The sequence below is a fragment of the Pogona vitticeps genome, chromosome 6, assembly GCF_051106095.1.
Source record: "Pogona vitticeps strain Pit_001003342236 chromosome 6, PviZW2.1, whole genome shotgun sequence".
Taxonomy (NCBI): Eukaryota; Metazoa; Chordata; class Lepidosauria; order Squamata; family Agamidae; genus Pogona; species Pogona vitticeps.
This window is the reverse complement of record NC_135788.1, coordinates 88521253-88540526: the sequence shown is the minus strand read 5'-3', so window position 1 is coordinate 88540526 and position 19274 is coordinate 88521253. Positions and strand designations below refer to the sequence as shown.

At 41.8% G+C, this 19274-nt stretch overlaps 1 protein-coding gene across 1 annotated transcript in view; it reads right to left on the bottom strand.

The window, feature by feature from the left end:
• Window positions 1-279: 279 nt before the first annotated feature.
• ITGB3 (integrin subunit beta 3) overlaps window positions 280-19274 on the bottom strand; it is a 51405-nt gene continuing 32410 nt past the window's right edge. The window contains exons 11-15 of the mRNA XM_073004160.2: window positions 13873-14101; window positions 12382-12482; window positions 8490-8609; window positions 3978-4144; window positions 280-2973 (exon numbers count right to left, since the gene is read on the bottom strand). Coding sequence (XP_072860261.2) covers window positions 2905-2973; window positions 3978-4144; window positions 8490-8609; window positions 12382-12482; window positions 13873-14101 — 686 coding nt within the window. The 3' untranslated portion in view covers window positions 280-2904. The remainder of the gene's footprint in view (window positions 2974-3977; window positions 4145-8489; window positions 8610-12381; window positions 12483-13872; window positions 14102-19274) is intronic.

The following is a 19274-nucleotide window of genomic DNA, read 5'->3' as shown; positions in this document are numbered from 1 at the left end:
GCAAATGGAAAATGGATGGGGCTGAGCTATCTATCATCTTCCCTTCCTCGCATATTTTCTTATGCTTTTGAATGCTTGAACAGGGCAGATGTGGATTTACCTCAGTATTTTAATGCATGTAATTAGCAATTAGCAGAAGTCTCTGGCTTTTCAAGCGCCTTGGTCCTTATCTCAGTGTCTTTTCTCTTGCCACCTGCCCTTTCTTTCGTCTCCTCAAAAAAAGAACTGAAAACTTATTTTAAAAAAAGATAAAGAAATCAGACAAGCCAATGAAAGAAGTGGACTGAGAAAAAAATTATTTTATTTGTTTGTGCCATGGATATATATCACATTGCCACAATGGATTTGCTTCTAACCAAACCCATAACAGCCCTGTCTTCCTGGTTTCAGAAAAGAGAAGCCCCACTTTTTGCAATTCTCCTTGTATAAGTTCAAGTCCATGCCAGCTGGAATGGAAAGCACATAGAATGGGAAATTTTGGGTGGGTGGGGATAAGCATTTGTATGGATACAAAAGCTAAAGTTGGTACCATCTGGAAAACTTTAAAAATTCCTTATAAGGCACTCAGTCTTCAAGCAGTGAGTCCATGATCTGTCACACAGACAGTGCTAATTGCAGTGCTGAGTCTTATTTCCTTAATTCCAGAGGTGGATGTTGGTGACAGAAATGTGCAATTCTTTGGCAGGATTTGATGGGTGGATCCTATGACTATGAAGGAAGCAAAGGTTAATGGAAGCGTCGGCGTAAGTGGCAGGATGACAATTAAAAATTAGAGGAAAAGGGAAGCTTATTTTGTACCTGCTCCCACCTCTAGAAATGATGGTGGGTCTGTAGAATTTGAGCAGCCACAAGAAGCTTTTGAGAGAGGCCCATCCCGTGGAAACTGTCACCCTAAAACTATCTACTCTTGCCAGAGCAGCTTACAGCTCAGCAAAGTAGTTGGAATCTTTCTACCCGTATTATAAACCTGTCAGGTAATGAAGATACAAAAAAGCGAGAGGTTCGTTTGCTGTTTTGTTCCAAGTATGTTCCCTCCCCTTTGAACAGACTTGGGGAGAATTCTGGAGGGAACTTTTCGGTCATCCAGGCCCTGAAGTGCTTCATCTTCATAAGGCGAATCTTTGGTTCCCTGAGTCAAATGCAGAGGCTAAGGAGAATTTGCCCGCCATAGGGGCTCTGAGGGCTGCAGTGGCAGGAAGACCCATGAAAAGTCAGGATACATACCATATATTGGTGAGGGGATTCTAGCTTTACATGGTACACCTGGACTTAGACAATTGCTTTGTACTACATGACACTCCTGGATCCTCTCATTGTCAATGCGGACTGGCAGCAGCTGTCCCAAGGTTTCGGAGAGTAAAGCCTTTGGGAGCCTCAGAATCCTTTTTAATCAGAAGTGCTGAGGATTTTCTAACTGCAAAGCTTGTGTGTTCTACCATGGAGCTATGGTGCTTCCTCAAACTCGCTTCAGCATGATCAAGGTATGTAATCAAAGTGAGGAATGTTGTGTAAAATATTGTCTGGGCCTTAATTTGGCCTAGAGGCCCAGCATTGTGTACTGCAAAATAATATAACAATGCAAAAAAAAAAAAAAACTTGAAACATGTACAGAGTACCTTCTTTTCTTCTTCCAAACTCAAGCCCTTCAGACGTACGAATAATTAGGTTCCAAGGGTGTTCAGACAGACTTGAAAGCATCACCACCCATACACCCCTCTTTCTCTCCAGAAATTAAAAACCAAATACCCATTATTTTTTGTGTGGATAAGAATAACATTTTTAAAAATAGTATGTTGTATATAGCTAATTACAGTCAAAATTAGTTCAGTTTGGAATGGATACAGGAAATGCAGTTTTCTGAAATAGCAGGAAATGAAATTTTACATTCAGAAACTATTTTGGAATTGAGTTCCACTGTGTTCACAAACGTAACAGCAACATACCAGAGACGGTGAGCTTCTTAGCCCTGGCTCCATTTCCTAAATCTTTCCACCACTCAGCAGAGTCCAGAAATGGATCTATGGGAAATAAGCCTCCCATGGCCCCTTGGATCAGGAATGCTGGCCAACAGTCCACAAGCTATAAAGGATCTGCTGCAAGCTGTCCGATGGCCAACACAGTCACAGACCATTGTGCTGGGATGGGAATGGAAAAGGAATGGCAGCAGCCAGGAGCAGAAGTCACCGAGTAAGGTTGTTTCAAGTCAGTCCTCACAGAGGGTGTTTATAGTAACAGGCTCAGATACTCCATATTGAGTGTATTTGTTTCCAAACCCCTCAATTTCCACCTTAATAACAGCAGGATCTGCATATCGGCAGGGGAACAGTTCCAAGCCCCCTGCGGATGCCAAAAACCATGGATAATAGCAAACCCTATACATAGCCTGGTCTATGGCTCCCTCCAGTGGCTGGTTCTGGTAATTACATTGTGGAAACATGTACCGTATTTCTGATTTTTATCCTCTTTTTATATATTTAACATATTGAGGAAGAAAATACCAGTTTCACAGATATGCGGGTCCTACAGTATAGCACATTTTCTGTGTTAGATTATAATACCTCAGCAATCCTGCCTTCTAATTTTATTCAGCTACAGTATCCTGTAGAGCCCTGGGAGCCCTAGATATTTGCACATTGCTGTTCCTACTGAAGCCAAGTCCTGTTTTCTCCTTCAGTGCATGGATTTGGCCCACAGTTCTGGTCAAGCTGAGGTAACAGAGAATTTTGGAAGAATCCTAGTGCAGGCATCTCATGGGACAGTGGAACAATGAAGAGTGAAGATCCTTGAACAACCTGAGCAAAAGGTGTTGAAATTACCACACACACATACAATAAATTTGCCAACCCAGCATGGACTGTTCTGTAAACATTGAATAGGGAAAGCTTTTCAGTGCCCTCTTTCCCTTTAAGAATTCCCACGATAGGTGATGTTAGTGAACGTGGAGGTGGCTCCTTTGTACAATGGGTTGTTGGCCTGGAATACAAGACAATAAACTAAGATTAAAATGCTATATATAAAACAGTCAGAATATTTTTCACATTTACTAATTATGTGTGTCTACTCTATGTACTTAAAACTTTTAGTCCAGGGTACCTAGTTAGCTAGGGATCTCTGAATTGAAATGGAAAAAAATTGACATTTGCAAAATCTTTCAACAGTTTATGCAATTCATGGCATTTGAGACTTGGCAAAAATACATGCATACCTCATAGAACTGTCTCACTTGGGAGGAACCATAAACAGCAGCTTCTGTCTTTCCCCCCTCTCCATTTCTTTTTGACTAATACTTGAATAAATACACACAATTCAAATGCGTATCTTTGAAAATTATCTACAAAATGCTTTAGTCAATGAAGAAAAATGCATACAAAATTATATACACTGAGGAAAATGTATGAAAAAATGTATTAGGAAAACTGCATGTCAACATATGCACTAATTTTCATTCCTTAACAAAGTCTTTTGACCCATTAACAAAGATGAGAAGAAAATGGTAATACTGTATTTGGAAACATGCAACTAAATCAAGATTTCTTCCCATCCTCATCTCCACCAAAGGATCAGAATTCTCTTCTCACAAGTGGAAACTGTAACACGTCCTGATGAATAGTACTATAGGGAGATTCATTCCCCATGCCCCATATCTCCCTAGCAACATAAGATTGAAAATATAGTCACTACTGCATTATTATTGCCCTCCAACATCATACAAGCATTAATCAATGAAAGAGAGCAAGGAGAAAGAAATACTAATACAGTGCTGGCCAACCATATGTTTTCTCAACTACATACTGCTTGGAGAGTTGTGGCTTAGTGGTAGCCACACATTTCTCCATAATGTTCAGTTTGCACCAAAAACTGAGATAGAATTACTATAAATTTGAAATGCGAATGACTCACAGTATCAAGGACCCTAAATGAAAGAAATTGATGTAGATCTGTTTTCTGCACCATCCAGCTGTTCTAATATTTCTTACCGTGTCCCATCTAGCCCTGGCCCGCTCTTCTTCAAACTTGGCAAACTCCCGCCGGTCATGGATTGTAATAAGCAATTTCCAGATGAGGAGGACAGCCAAGCCAATCAGCAAGACAGCTCCAGTCACCGAAAGGAGAACGACCAGAACATCAGGCCCTTTGGGACAGTCTGTAAGAGAAACCCATATCATGATCCAAAGTTGCAAAGCTTTTCCTTAGCTTTGTGGACCCTTACAATCCCTACTCTGGTGCATGTAATCACACATACACATGATCCAGTCCTTATGAAAGAAGGAAAAAAGAACAGCAGTAATTTCATCTAGAGCTACACATGTACATGTCAGTCAGTGCTACAACATTTTATACAAGCAATTATTCTCCTTGGCCCATTTGCCTGCAAACTCAACCTGGCCAGGGAAGGACAATTTGAGGAAGTTTTGTTGAGAAGGAGGACTTTTAGTATGACTCCTTTACACCCTGATGGAAGAGAAGATCCTCTTTAGAATCTGATGAAGAGCTTCATGAAACACACGCCACCTTTTCATCTCCACCCCAGTTATGCTTATATTCTTTCTAATTCACATTTAGCACTGTAGTGCTCAGCCAACTACAAAGGAAGCTATCATTTACACAAAGCCCGAGACAAGGAGTTAAACTGAGCTTCAAAACATACATTTTTTGGGACTGTAACTTCTTGAATCGCTCTGTCAGCATGATCTGTCAGGTTTCAGGAGTTGTTATCTAGAAAAGTGATATTTTGAACCTCTAGCTTTAAGTGACAGAATCAGAATTCAAGTGGATTATCAGCAAAACTTTTCTCATGACCAAAACAAGACAATAGCAACAGATAAGCTGTTCAGGATGACAATGAAGCCTCCCTGAGTGGTTTTTAGCAATAGTCTGCATGCACTGATTGGCTCAATTTGCCCTGACAGCGTTTCTCCATTGTTGCAGTGTCTTAGTGAAATCACTCACCATGCCTGTCGCTCACTGCTCCACAGTTTGGTGGGGGGGGGGGGAAACTAGATGAGAGTGCAAAAATTGTTATCTTTAGTGACATGCTGGAATCAAGGCTTTTCTATGCCTTGAGTTGTCCAGGTTATTGTTGCCAAGAAAATTTATTGCCACTAACTGGAAGGCTTTCCAAGCAGTCATTTCTTTGCCATGCAGATGAATAAGTTGCTTCTAAAAAAATTTCCTAGAAAGTCACATATCACCTATCGCATAACCACATTGTTCTGTATTCTTTTCCGCTTTTGTGTGGGGTGCTTAACATTCCCATGGTATCATAAAAAGAGTGGCAGCTTTTGTGGTTTCCAACTAGGCATTAGCTAATGTGAGACTGCATTCCACAGAGGGTTTGGCCAGGCTCCCCTCAAAGCCTATTGTTGTTTAGTAGTTAAGTCATGTCAGACTCTTTGTGACCCCATGGACCAGAGCATGGTCCATGGGGTCCATGCCTCCCAGAGTTTGGTCAAATTCATGTTGGTCGCTTCAATGACACTGTCCAACCATCTTGTCCTCTGTCATGCCCTTCTCCTCTTGCTTTCACACTTTCTTTCCCCATAATCCAACACGTTAGCAATTTCCTCTGCCCCCTCGAAATCCAGCTTGTAGATCTGGGACTTCTTGGTCCACATACTGCTGAAGCCTACCTTGTAGGACTTTGAGCATAACCTTGCTAGTGTGTGAAATGAGTGCAATAGTTGGAGCATTCTTTGGCACTGCCCTTCTTTGGGATTGGGATGAAGACTGATCTTTTTCAGTCCTCTGGCCACTGCTGAGTTTTCCAAACTCAGGGTCTTTTCCAGGGAGTCTTCTCTTCTCATGAGATGGCCAAAGTATTGGCGCCTCAGCTTCAGGATTTGTCCTTCCAGTGAGCACTCAGGGTTGATTTCCTTCAAAATGGATAGGTTTATTCTCTTTATTTATTTATTTATTTTTATTTATTTATTTGATTTATATCCCACCCATCTGGTCTGGTCGACCACTCTGGGCGGCTTCCAATAAGGTGTATACGATAAAACATAAGGATTTTACAAACAGTCCATAACACATACAATAATAAAACAAATAATAAATGAAAGAAAAAATAAAGAAAGAATTAAATATTGACAGGAGGGAAGGCCTGAACATACAACCCTATTTTTAGTTAACTCTTAAAAGTGCCCAGCGTAGGGGCCACACGAATCACTGGAGGAAGGTTATTCCAGAGGCGAGGAGCCACCGCCAAGAAGGCCCGGTTTCGTGTCCTTTCCTTCCGGGCCTCCCTCGGCATTAGGCTCCTCAGCCTCCTGGCTCGTGCGGGTGATCCGAGTAGATCTAGGTGGGAGCAGAATTCAAAAGCATAAATTCTTCAGCGGTCAGCCTTCTTTATGGTCCAGCTCTCACTTCCATATATCGCTACTAGAAAAACCATAGCTTTGACTATGCAGACTTGTCAGCAAGGTGATGTCTCTGCTTTTTAAGATGCTGCTTTCCTCCCAAGAAGCAGGCATCTTTTAATTTCGTGGCTGCTGTCACCATCTGCAGTGATCATGGAGCCCGAGAAAGTAAAATCTGTCACTGCCTCCATATCTTCTGTTTGCCAGGAGGTGACGGGACCAGCGGCAATGATCTTAGTTTTTTTGATGTTGAGCTTCAGAACATTTCTGGCATGCTCCTCTTTCACCCTCATTAAGAGATTCTTTAATTTCTCCTCACTTTCTGCCATCAGAGTGGTATCATCTGCATATTGGAGGTTGTTGATATTTCTTCCGGCAATCTTAATTTCGGCTTGGAATTCCTCCAGTCCGGCCTTTCGCATGATGTATTCTGCATATAAGTTAAATAAGCTGGTGCACAACCTTGTCATACTGCTTTCCCAATTTTTAACCAATCAGTTGTTCCATATCCAGTTCTAACTGTTGCTTCCTGTCCCACATATAGATTTCTTGGGAGACAGATAAGATGGTCAGGCACTCCCATTTCTTTAAGAACTTGCCATAATTTGTTGTGGTCCACACAGTCAAAAGCTTTTGCATAGTCAATGAAGCAGAAGTAAATGTTTTTCTGGAACTCTCTGACTTTCTCCATAATCCAATGCATGTTAGCGATTTCCTCTGCCCCCTCGAAATTCAGCTTGTAGTTCTGGGATTCCTTGGTCCACATATTGCTGAAGCCTACCTTGGAGGATTTTGAGCATAACCTAGCCAGCGAGTGAAATGAGTGAAATTGTACGGTAGTTGGAGCATTCTTTGGCACTGCCCTTCTTTGGGATTGGGATGAAGACTGAACTTTTCCAATCCTCTGGCCACTGCTGAGTTTTTGAAACTTGCTGGCATATTGAGTGTTGCCCCTTAACAGCATCATCATTTAAGATTTTAAATAGTTTCACTGGAATGCTATCACTTCCACTGGCCTTGTTGTTAGCCATGCTTTCTAAGGCCCACTTGACTTCACTCTCCAGGATGTCTGGCTCAGGGTCAGCAACCACACTATCTGGGTTGTCCGGGACATCCAGATCTTTCTGGTATAATTCATCTGTGCATTCTTGCCGCCTCTTCTTGATGTCTTCTGCTTCTGTGAGGCCCCTACCATTTTTGTCCTTTATCAAATTGCCTGTCCAACGAGACCTTACATACAGCAGAGAAGAGAAGGGAAACAAAATGCAAGGGAGATAGGAAAAGTTACAGAAAATTGAATGCTGACTTCCAACGAATAGCAAGGAGAGACAAGAGGGCCTTCTTAAATAAACAGTGCAAAGACATAGAGAAAAATAATAAAAAGGGAAAAATCAGAGATCTGTTCAAGAAAATTGGAGATATGAAAGGAACCTCAAAGCCTACCTGAGCACTAATTAGGTGTGAACATAGTACTTGTAGCATGAGTCACCAGCCAAATTTACATTCACTTTGACTCTTTGTTTGCCCTGTGGACCATCTGGGGGATTTATAGATTTCTTTGGGGCCTTCTTAAGACTTGTGAGGCCCTGTCATATTCTCAAACAGGAGGAAATAGCTCTTGCATTGGCACAAAGGAAATATGAAAGCAGATTTATTTGGAAGTTTGATAAGAAATTATTTATGACCAGACCAGCCCAAGATACAGTATGCTGCTGCCTGAGGCAGAGTGCCAAATGATGCCAGCAGCTTATGTCATAAACTGGATGGATCAGAATAACCCAGGTGGGTTCTGCTGGACCTCTCAGCAGCCTTTGATACCATGAAGTATGGCAACACTCTGGGCCACTTCGCCGAGATCAGAAATAGCTGAATCAGCCTATTTCCATTTCCATTCTAGTTTTAGGTATGTTTACTTGTAACTCCATTCAAGTCCATTTTTACATTAATTTGTCATTTTGAAAATTTGCATGCCATTTAGTTTTTTAAAATATTAATTGTCTCTCAGGCTATGTACATTTAAACATAGTTTATTCTAAAATGCACATTTTATATATGGGGGTTGTAGCCAAAATTTGCATCAGAAAATCTGGATACATTCTAACCTTATTATCAGTGGCCTTTTACCCTCACCTGGTTCCTCAATGACATACAGGATGGATTTGCCACTAGAGTCCTCAAAGTACTGGAAACGTACCACACAGTCATTCTCATCCTTGTAAGTACAATTCACAGCATCCTTCCCCTTGTCACCTACAAGAGGGGGCAGAGAAAAAATTTATATATGTCAGCACAGTATTCCCACCAGTGGTCACCCAAAATCCACTGGGAAACTTGCAAGGAGAACTTAAATGCAAGGAGAACTTGCATTTTAGTTCGGGTCACCCGAAAAGCTCATGTTCATTTGAAGATTTGAATCAAACACAGACTCAAATACCTTGAAGAGGAGTTCCGTCTAATTTGTGCTTACCATGATCTTGCCATTCCCTGAGTAAGAGTGAGGCTTGTGGACATCATCCAGTTTAGAGGGGCGGGCATCTTATGAATCTACTAGGTGAGGGATATGGAGTGTAGGCCCATTTGACACCCACCCACTCCCATTGGACCAAATAACACAACCTGATTCTGATCTGGATTCTCAAGAACTGTGGAAGAGTTTCCAGTTTCTGTGACTGGTATACCTCTCCAGAGCCTGAAGGTTACTTTTTTTTTAAGAGAACAACTTCCAGAATCCTCTCCACCCAATTCAGAGGAATTTAGGGATTCTAGAAAAAATAACATTTCTAAGCTCTGATCCTATCAAAACCCTTGTCAGTCTGTGGCATGTGGTGATGAGTCAGTTGGTTGATAAGATAATTCTTAAGCATCCACTGTTGGCCCAATGCATTTTTTGCTCCCTGAGACAAAGGGACAAGATAACTCTCCCTCCTGATTCCATGCAGAGAAGCTACTTGGGATTGGCAGTTGAATTTTACTGCAACTCTGATCATAGGATGATCATAGGAGGAGCAGAATAATTTAGGGGGTGGGGCACAGCATGCAAAGAAAATGGTAATGCCATTGGACTTTTTAAATGTTTAAATCTTAATCTCTCTTTTGGAGATGAGACCATGCATAGGGGGCTGAATTCCAAACAGAACAGGCTCCTGGTGAATGCTGTTCAGCAGTTGCTGGAGCCAAAGCAAAGCACTTCTTACCAATGTTGACATTTTCCTGCCAGGAAGAACACAAGCATAGCTCTGTTCTAAGTTTGTCAGCTCAGGTCTTACAACTATCTCTAGCCAAAATAATAATAATAATAATAATAATAATAATAATAATAATAATAATAATAATAATAATAATAATAATAATAATAATAATAATAATAATAATAATAATAATAATAATAATAATAATAATAATAATGATGATGATGATGATGATGATGATGATAATGATAATGATAATGATAATGATAATAATGATAATAATAATAATGATAATGATAATGATAATGATAATGATAATGATAATGATGATAATAATAATAATAATAATAATAATAATAATAATAATAATAATAATAATAATAATAATAATAATAATAATAATAATAATAATAATAATAATAATAATAAATAATAATAAAGGCAGGGGTGAGGATGATCAGAAGGAGCAGATAAAGGTACGTGCCATTCCTCCCCAGCATCTACTGACACAGGTGATTTCTTCATTATAAACAGAGGATTGACTCTATAGGGCCCCTCTCCTTTTGTACAGAGCTTAGTCGGCTCTCTGGTTCACCTAAGAAGCTGGGTTCTATGGAAGATGACTAGAACACAGGCAGTGAAAGACCTGCACCAAATACAAAGAAATATACTAGACGAGAGCTAGTTCTTTAACCTGTGTTGTGCTAGTTGTGATGGGAAAAAGAAACAGTACTTTACTACCACCACCACCGCATTCTGAGGGCATCCTCCAGCAGAGCTTTGTCACTGATTCAAATGATTCTTTACGAAAATACATAGAAAGCCATTAAGGAATCATCAGGCACAGGCTGTAATATGTTTGTGATGCCCTTGGAGGACAAAACTACTTGTGCTTTAAAGTGAATGCTGCAGCAATAGCTATTCAAACACAAAACCACTTGTCTCTGTTCTGAGCAAGCAATAGCTGTTTAAACTGGGCAAGTGTAGAGAGCATGGTCAGGTCCTGTTTTGTGAGATGATTTTTTAGTGATTCTGTCTTGATGATAGATAGGAGGACTTGGAGGGCAGCAGCCTGCTTCTAGCCTTCTTGCCCTTTACCCTCTCACAGTTAATTGCATTTAGCAGACTGGGTCTAATTACAGGAGTGATAATACCTCCATATAAGAGGGTCTCTTTTGCTAGAGATAGTTATAAGACCTGAGTCAACAAGCTTAGAACTGAGCTATGACTGCATTCTTCCTGGCAGGAAAATGTCAACACTGGGAAGAAATGCTTCCAGCCTATCCCACTTTGCTTTGGCTCCAGCAACTGCTGAACAGCATTCACCAGGAGCCTGCTCTGTTTGGAATTCAGTTCCTTATGCATGGTCTAATCAATAAAAGAGATTAGGACATAAGTTTAAAAGGTCCCATAGCATTACCAATAAATTGAACTAAACTAAAATTACGGTACATTTTTTAAAAAATGTAACAATTATGCAAAATTTGATTTAAAAAACCCACTTTTATTTAAAGATAACCTGGGACCCTATAGATTACTTACCTAATGCATAAATTGGCATTGCCTACGATTTCCCTAAAGCCATAGGTTCAGATGTTCTTGTTATGTGCCATCAAGTTACTCTGACATCCTATGACCCCATGAATGAGCAATCTCCAAAATGTCCTCTCCACAACAGCCCTGCTCAGCTCTTTTAAACTCTGTGGTCTCCTTTCATGTTTGGCCTTCCTCTTTTTCCACTGCCTTCAACCCTTCCTAGCATTATTGTCTTTTTCAGAGAATCTTGTGTTCTAATGATGTGCCTGAAGTAGGATTTTTGCCTCCAGAGATAGTTGCGGCTTGATTTGATCTAGGACCCACTTATTTATCTTTCTGGCAGTCCATGATATCTGCAAAGCTCTCCTCCAACACTATGTTTCAAATAAATTTAATTTTTCACTGTCAACTTTCTTTACTGTCCAGCTTTCGTAGTGGCACATAGGAATGCAAGAGTATGGATGATCTTGGCCTTGGTGTCCAGTGATTTATCCTTACACCCCATTCTTGAATGCACACCGTAACATGGTCTCATCTCCATGTGAAGGGGTTTGAGAACAATGCTGTCAGGAGGCCAGATTCCATTATGAGTCTGGACTCCTAGCAGGATTACCCAGGGTAGAATGTTCACAGCCGAGACACTAGACTAAGATGCATCTACTGTCTTCCCGAGGAACAGCTGCATCAGCAGATGAAAATGAATAGTTCTAATGGTGATGGGGGCAGCAGCTCCTGCACAGCAGGAGTAGATGGAAGTGACACTTGTGGAAGAGGCAATGGAGGTGACACTTGGGTTAATTTTTGATAGTACTGCAGAGGGGGCGGCAATGGTAAACAACCAATGAACGTTTCTTCCCACAAAACACCTATGATGAAACAGATGCTGGGGATATTCTTATATGCAGCTTAGACTAGCATACTCACAATGGTGCTCTCAGACAAGGATGATCCTTCCACTTATCTGAGTTCTGGTCACTTCTTCTTAGACTCCTATAATGTACTCTACATTGCATTGGGATTTCCATTAAACGTATATTATTGTCTTCCCATTGATTCACAAATTGTAGCTGAATCAGGCAACAGATTGAGCAGGTGAAAAGAAGGCTATCCCCCAACCAAGACCTGGGTGATTTGTCAATGACTGAGGAGGACCTGATCTCTATCAAGGTAGTTAAAAAAGAATCCACCAGTTACCCTGAATAATAGGCAGAGGTCTACACAGCAGTCGAAATAGAACAATGAGGATGATAATGAGCAACCTTGCAGTTCTTGCAAGAAGTCCCATGTTTCTTACGCACCAAGCTCCTGCACCAACTCAATCTCATCCCGGCAGTTGCGGTTGCAGGTATCTTGCTCCTTCAGGGTCCCCCTGTCAAACTTCTTACATTCCACACACTCCCTGTGTAAAAGGAAGAGGAGTGAGGCCATGAGAATCCAGAGACAGAAGGGAAGGTGGCAGCCACTCTTAGCCCCTCCCCTCCTGATCACCGGGAGCTGGTTTTAACAGGACCTGCAGGGTCGGCCTCCACTCAGCCAGGGGACAGGTCCCTTCCACAGCACATCACACACTGGGAGTTGCCACTTCTTTGCGTTTGATCTGGTGGCTGTTAAGAGAGGTCCAAGAGGGCACGGCTCCCTCCATTGGCTTGGACCCACCACCAGCGGGCCCCTGTTCTCCCCGCGCTGTCATGTGTTAGAAGCTGATCCATTTGGCTAGAGCACAGAGGCTGAGAGACCAGCCATTATTTTGGCTCTCCGCTCCCTTAAAAGTTTCATTATGAGAGCAAACATGGGGGCACCAATTCTTGTTGGTGCCCACATGTTTTTGGTGCCTACACCCATTTACCTTTTGTACCATGTCTATTACATTTCAGCTACCATGTTTCCCCAAAAATAAGACAGGGTCTTATATTAGTTTTTGCTCCAAAAAACGCATTAGGGCTTATTTTCAGGGGATGTTTTAATTTTTTCATGTACAACAATCTGCATTTATTCAAACACAGTCATGCCTTTTTCTTCTGGTGGAGGGCGGGCTTTCACTTAATTGAGTCTTATTTTTGGGGCACAGCTTATATTACGAGCATCCTGAAAAATCATACTAGGGCTTATTTTCAGGTTAGGTCTTATTTTCAGGGAAACAGGGTAACACCCCCAAACACCAACCCAACAGAGCAAAAGCTCAAGTGGTGAGCAAAAGAACCAATGTTAATTCAGGATTTCATCACAGCTAGGAGAGGGACTGTACATGTGGATGCAATGCACTGTCAACCAAGGCTCCATTATTCCTAAGGCTGACTAGGTCGAAGCCTAGGGGCCCCACAGGGACTAGGAGTCCTTCAGGTTTTTGACCAGGTTCTCAGCTTTATCAGGGTGGAAGACTGAAGCGCCAAAGCAAGCCTGAAATACCTGAAAGCCTTAGAGGCCTGGTCATGGCTTAATACAGCCCGGGGTCGCACAAACAAAGTGAGATAAAAATTGTGCAAGGTCCATGGCTCATTTTTCTTCCTGTCACTTCTTTCTCTTTCTCTCCTTTTCTCTGGGAAGTTGGCAGTTTTTGCCAGAAGTCTGAACTCTTGGACATTCAGAACCTCACATACGGCCATGCTGGCTGGGGGATTCTGGGAATTCCTGATTTTTTAAAAATAACTTTTCCAAGCTCTGCCTAAGATCTAAGGCCTTGCCTTAGACCTCCTGAAAAGGAAGCAGAGCCTTTGCCACTCTGGGTCAGATGCCAAGAACCAGCGTCTTTTCCCCTACAAAACCAAAGTAAAGCTTTAGAACTTGCTCACTTCTTAATGGTGCAGGCATCAGGGCAAGTAGGGCATTTCTCACAGGTGTCTCCATAGGACCCAGGCTGGGTACAGACACACTTGCCACAGGCACAGTACCCACGCCCTTGCCCACTGCACACCAGCCCATTGCTAGACATGCAGGTGTCAGTCCGGGTGGTACAATTGCAGTAGGTCCCAGTCCAGTCAGGGTCACAGACGCAGTCACCACATTCACATTTCCCATGACCTGAAAATAAATCACAGTGTGAATATGTCCCTGTGTTGGAGTCTGAGTTAAGTAAGGAAACTGAGAGAGAAAACTGGCTAAAAACCTCAACGGTTTCTTATGAGGGATCCATTTTAGCATTGCAATTACCTACTCATTTGTCTCCCCAACTCCAGGAAGAAAAGGAAGCAGAATGCATCTTGGGACAGATACCTATGAAGACTGTTAAAGGCTTGCCTACACAAGCTCAGTTGGGGTAGGGTGGACAGGATTGCTTAAGGTCAGATAGAGATCTGGTACGCTATTTGGTGCAGCCCTTGCAACCAAATATGATACACACCTCACACAATCCTATCTGGTCCACCTCCTTAAAAGCCTCTTTTGTGAGGTTGCAGGTCAGTGCAAGCCACTGCAGAGAAACTGTTAACAACTGTCTGTTTGCAGGCAGGCATGTGTGCATGCACTGTGGCAGCAGAAGCAGTAGGAGAAGGGAGAAGAAGAGGAAGTGGTGGCAGAACCAGTGATCACTACTTGGTGGTAGATCCAGCTGCAGGCGGGCTCTCAACCCAACCTTTAAGAAATGCCAAAGAAAAGGGGGAAACCCTCCTTGTCCCCTTCTGTCTCCTCTTGCTTCAGGAAGAAGGATTTCAATGTTTTTTAAAAACATTTCTCTAAGTGGTACACTTAGCACTGCCCTTTTGCTGAGGACAGAAGATTTTAATTTCCCAACTTAACCTCCCAATTTCCCCATATCGCTAAGTGGTTAAACTCTCTGTTTAAGCTACTACTGATATGGGGACATTGAAACCACCTGGGAAATTAAAGCAGGAACCTCACTTTGATTTGTTTCCAGCAATCACATGTGCTGGAAACAAACCAAAACATACCAAAAAGTGGTAATTCCTTTCAGGAACCCAGCAAGATGGAAGTAGTAATGTTGTGGAAATGGGCTGGTTCACTGTAGCAATTATGTTGTCTGATCACCAGAAAAAAGAGCAAACCATTTCATCCCTGCAGTAGACCAAAAAGTGGGACAAATGCCCATCTGATTGCACCCTTAGGGAAGCCAGTACTTCCCATTTTGGACTGTCATTTGCAGTACAGAGAAAATAGTCAAAACTCTGCATGTATCACGATTTTGCCAGAACATATGCATAAATCCTGAATGCGATTAGGAACTCAGGATTTTGTTTTCTGTAAAATATGTAACATTTCCCCTATCTTTCCTTCAAAGAGCTCAAGGTTTCTGGCCCTTGACACCCATGCAGGTATGCTTCAAATTATGTAGGGAATACTTTCTCTCACCCAAAATAGGGCCAAAAAAGATGTCCAGAGGTTAGGAGCAAGGCTATTGCGATCTTTTCAGTTGATTGGCAACTTGTAGTTTACTCTCCTTCAAGCTATCCCTGAATTTATGTGATGATAAAACTTTTTCATTTATGTTGCTCTAGCTTCCTCAAAGATAGAGTGAGATACAAAAGTAATAAAAAAGCAATATCTCTGGCTGGTGCAAACATTGGCTGGGGAAGGGCAAAGGCTAAAAAAGGCTTAATATTTTGCCTCACTAGTGCCAAATACCAGGGCCTGCCATGCATTTAATTTAAATCCTGCTCAGCTAAGAACTGAGTCTCAGCTAGTCTCTTTGGACTGCAAAGAGAACTAATGCTTCTAAATTACTTGTGCAGTTAAACCATCGGCCAGGAGAAAGGTCAGAGCCCCCCCCCCCTGCAATACTGGGAGGAAATATTTTCCCTGAGGCATCTCTCCCTCTTCCCCCACCTATGGCTTCCTCTCTGCCCACACACTTCTGGACAGAGGGCCGCAGCAGCAGCAGCTCCATCTTCAAGGGAGGAATAATAAGGAAGGTCTGGTTAATGAGAAACTCACATGAATCATGGGAAGAGAGGAGACAAAGGAGCAGCTGATTGGAAAGAATCACTAGGGACACTGAGGGGGGAAAAACCCATATATATATACACACCAGAGAACAGGTTGTGGGTTTGTCACACGCCTGGGAATTAATGACTCTGATGGAATGAACCAGGAGAAATTGGGATTAGTCAAACACTACTGAGGTGGAAGAATGTGAACATAGAAACACATGGCAGAAATAAGGATTTAAGAAACAGAAGACATACAAAATATTCAGATTTCAGGTTGTGCAATGAAACCCATATCTCAGGATCTGGGTTGCAAAGCTTGTTTCCGGCCTTGCTATCTTGACCACACGCTTCAGTAGCCCAAAGAATATAATGTAGTAGACACTGTTTCCTCCCCAAAACCCCACACCTATTTCCCTGCTAGAAAAATCATTGTTTGCTTGATTTCTTCAGTTTTGGCTGCTTTTAAGGATTCAAGAGCAGCGCCAGCTGAAAGAAGTGGCAAATCTATGCAGAATTCGCATTTCTTTTTTTGGAGGGTCATGTTCATATATTACATAAGTTCTTAGTGAGCCTTACAAAATCCCATTTTGGACTTCAAAACTGGTACTCTGACCATATTTGAAAGGTCAGCTAAAAACAGCGACTTCCTTTGTGGCAATTGTGTGGCTTTATAGCGTATGGTCAGGAAGGATTTGTCTCTAGGAAAAGGTGGGTGTTACCGGTAATCTAGAAGCTTTTAGATTTATTCCCCACATATAACCTCGTATGTGACCACAACTTGGAAATGTTAATTCTTGGATGATCATTTTCAGAATCCCCAAGCCAGCGTGGCCGAAGTTTTGTTCCAAAAAAGCCACTCTTCCTTGCTCTATCCATACCTGGGAGAGATGAGGTCACTGTGGACTCTGCCTACTATCCTCCCCTCCTATTAAGGTAAAGGTAAAGGTTCCCCTTGACATTTAGTCCAGTCATGTCCGACTCTAGGGCGCAGAGCTCATCCCCGTTTCCAAGCCGTGGAGCCAGTGTTTGTCCGAAGACAGTTTCCGTGGTCATGTGGCCAGCGCGACTAGACACAGAATGCCATTACCTTCCCCTCGTGGTGGTACCTATTTATCTACTCACACTTTTACATGCTTTTGAACTGCTAGGATGGCAGGAGCTGGGACAAGCAATGGGGGCTCACTTCGGCGTGTGGATTTGATCTTACGACTGATGGTCTTCCGACCTTGCAGCACAGAGGCATCTGCGGTTTAGCCCACAGCCCCACCACGTCCCCTCCCCTCCTATTACCTGCTGCCATAAGTGCCTTCACAAATTTAGTTTTTAAAATGGCTGGAAGGAAGATGTAACCTTTCCCTATCCTGGCATAACAGATCAAATACAGACTGGGAACCTACATGCTTACTTGCAAGTAAAAAAGAAAACAATTTTCAGCAGCAAGCTATGCATTTACTGTACTGTGCTGTTTAATGCAAGGCAGAGCTGCATTTTTTGCAGTCCAGTGGTAGATGCAGGGCCAATACTTTTCAGCAAGGCCTTAAGTCCTGTATCTTTTTATCTACTGAATGGGCTTAGCATTTTTTGCAGAGTAATAAAAGTTCAGAGCGTTTTTTTTCTGAAGAGATCATAATGGTTGAGTTGAGCAATAAATAGCCTACCTGTTTTATTAAAATTTGGTAAACTCCCCAAACTGCCACATTGCACAACGCTTGTTGTATTTTACAGCCTACACACAGAAACTCGCATGGAATGGAACGTACTGTGGTTCTGTACAAGGGGCAAGGCTGATTCCCTCAGCTCAGAGAGCCACAAGAGTTGCTTCATTTTCTGTTATCATCCCTGAGTCACTCAAACAAGCATCCAGCATTCTGGGACTGAACAGATAGGCCAGCCAAACACAAACATTTATTTCCTCCTTCAGGAAAAGCCAACGTAATTCTGGTCTGGATCAAACAATCAAAAACTATAGTTGCACGTTTAAAAGCTGGAATCTTTCCTTTTGCTCAAATGAAAAGGCTTCCAATTTGCCTAGCACTCTTCTTTTAAAAGGTTAGTAGTATCTGTCTGAAGAGTTCTGTGTTAGTCAAAAGTCTGCTACTGTGCAAACACCAAGGATTCCAAAACACCATGTCAAAGTTCAGCGGTGGTACTATGTGGCCTCCAGTTGTTTGATGGCAACTGCATCAGAATAACCAGCACACCTAATAATGATGGGTTATGGGAGTTGTGGTGCAACAATTTCTGGAGGGCTATATATTTCTATTTCTGTTTTAACGTGTGGAGCAAAGATACCATTTAAGGAAGGCAAGAGCACATCCTCATCCGAACTCCTATGTTTCAGACTTTATATGATTATTCTTTAGGAACACCTTTATTTCTGGCCAGTTAGTTGGATTCGTGCACAAAGTATTGCTATAAACAATTTGACTGGGTTTATATACTAGAGAGGCATCCAAAAGTCCAAAATCCTTTTCCTTAAAAGAGGTTACGGCTTCATCTGTGTTCTAACATTGCCAACATTTCTTTGAGTGTAGGAAGTCATAACATACATTTCTAAAATGCTTTTGCAGTTTAATGATGGAGAAAAGGAAGATTGAAGCCGTACAATTTTATGAGACTCTTCCACCACTTGTCTGTATTAAATCTAAACTATTATCTCTGAAGAGCAAGCCAAAGTTTCCCAGAATCTGAGGATGGAGATCTGCAACAAGTTCTATGTAAGATTACAAAGCTTTACGAGCGGTGTTGCTTTCCAAAGTATACACACATCCTTCTGTCTCAGAGCTTGGACGAGTTACTTGTGGAAGTAAAACTCCCAGAATTCCCCAGCCACCTGTAAAAATAATTTTTCCAAGCTCTGGTCAAACAGTGTATTTATTTCATACACAATATCTTTTTGTAGAGTATTTATTTTGCACACTGCGAAAACCTCCAAAATCTATTTGACCAGAAAGATAAAGGGGACGAGTGCTATGTGCTGGAGTTATTACAACCTCACATGCTGTCTGTAGTTTGTTTGGTTGGGAGGGACCTTTTTGGGCAGGGGTGACTGTCAATTTATCCAGCACTAAATGATGGTTCCTTCCTATCTCTGAATTCAAAGAGAACCCCACCTCTGTGCTTGAGTGTTCCTTTCTCTCTCTTTAGTCTGAAGCAGCTTTATTGTTAGTTGATTGTTGATCTGTTCACAACTGTTAAGTAATGAAATGTTTTCATGCTTTTTCCTACAAATGTCTCTGAATGAGCTATTGAGACTTTAAATGTCTGTTAAAGAGGAAGGGGTGGACTATCTGGGGAACTCAAAGCTATTC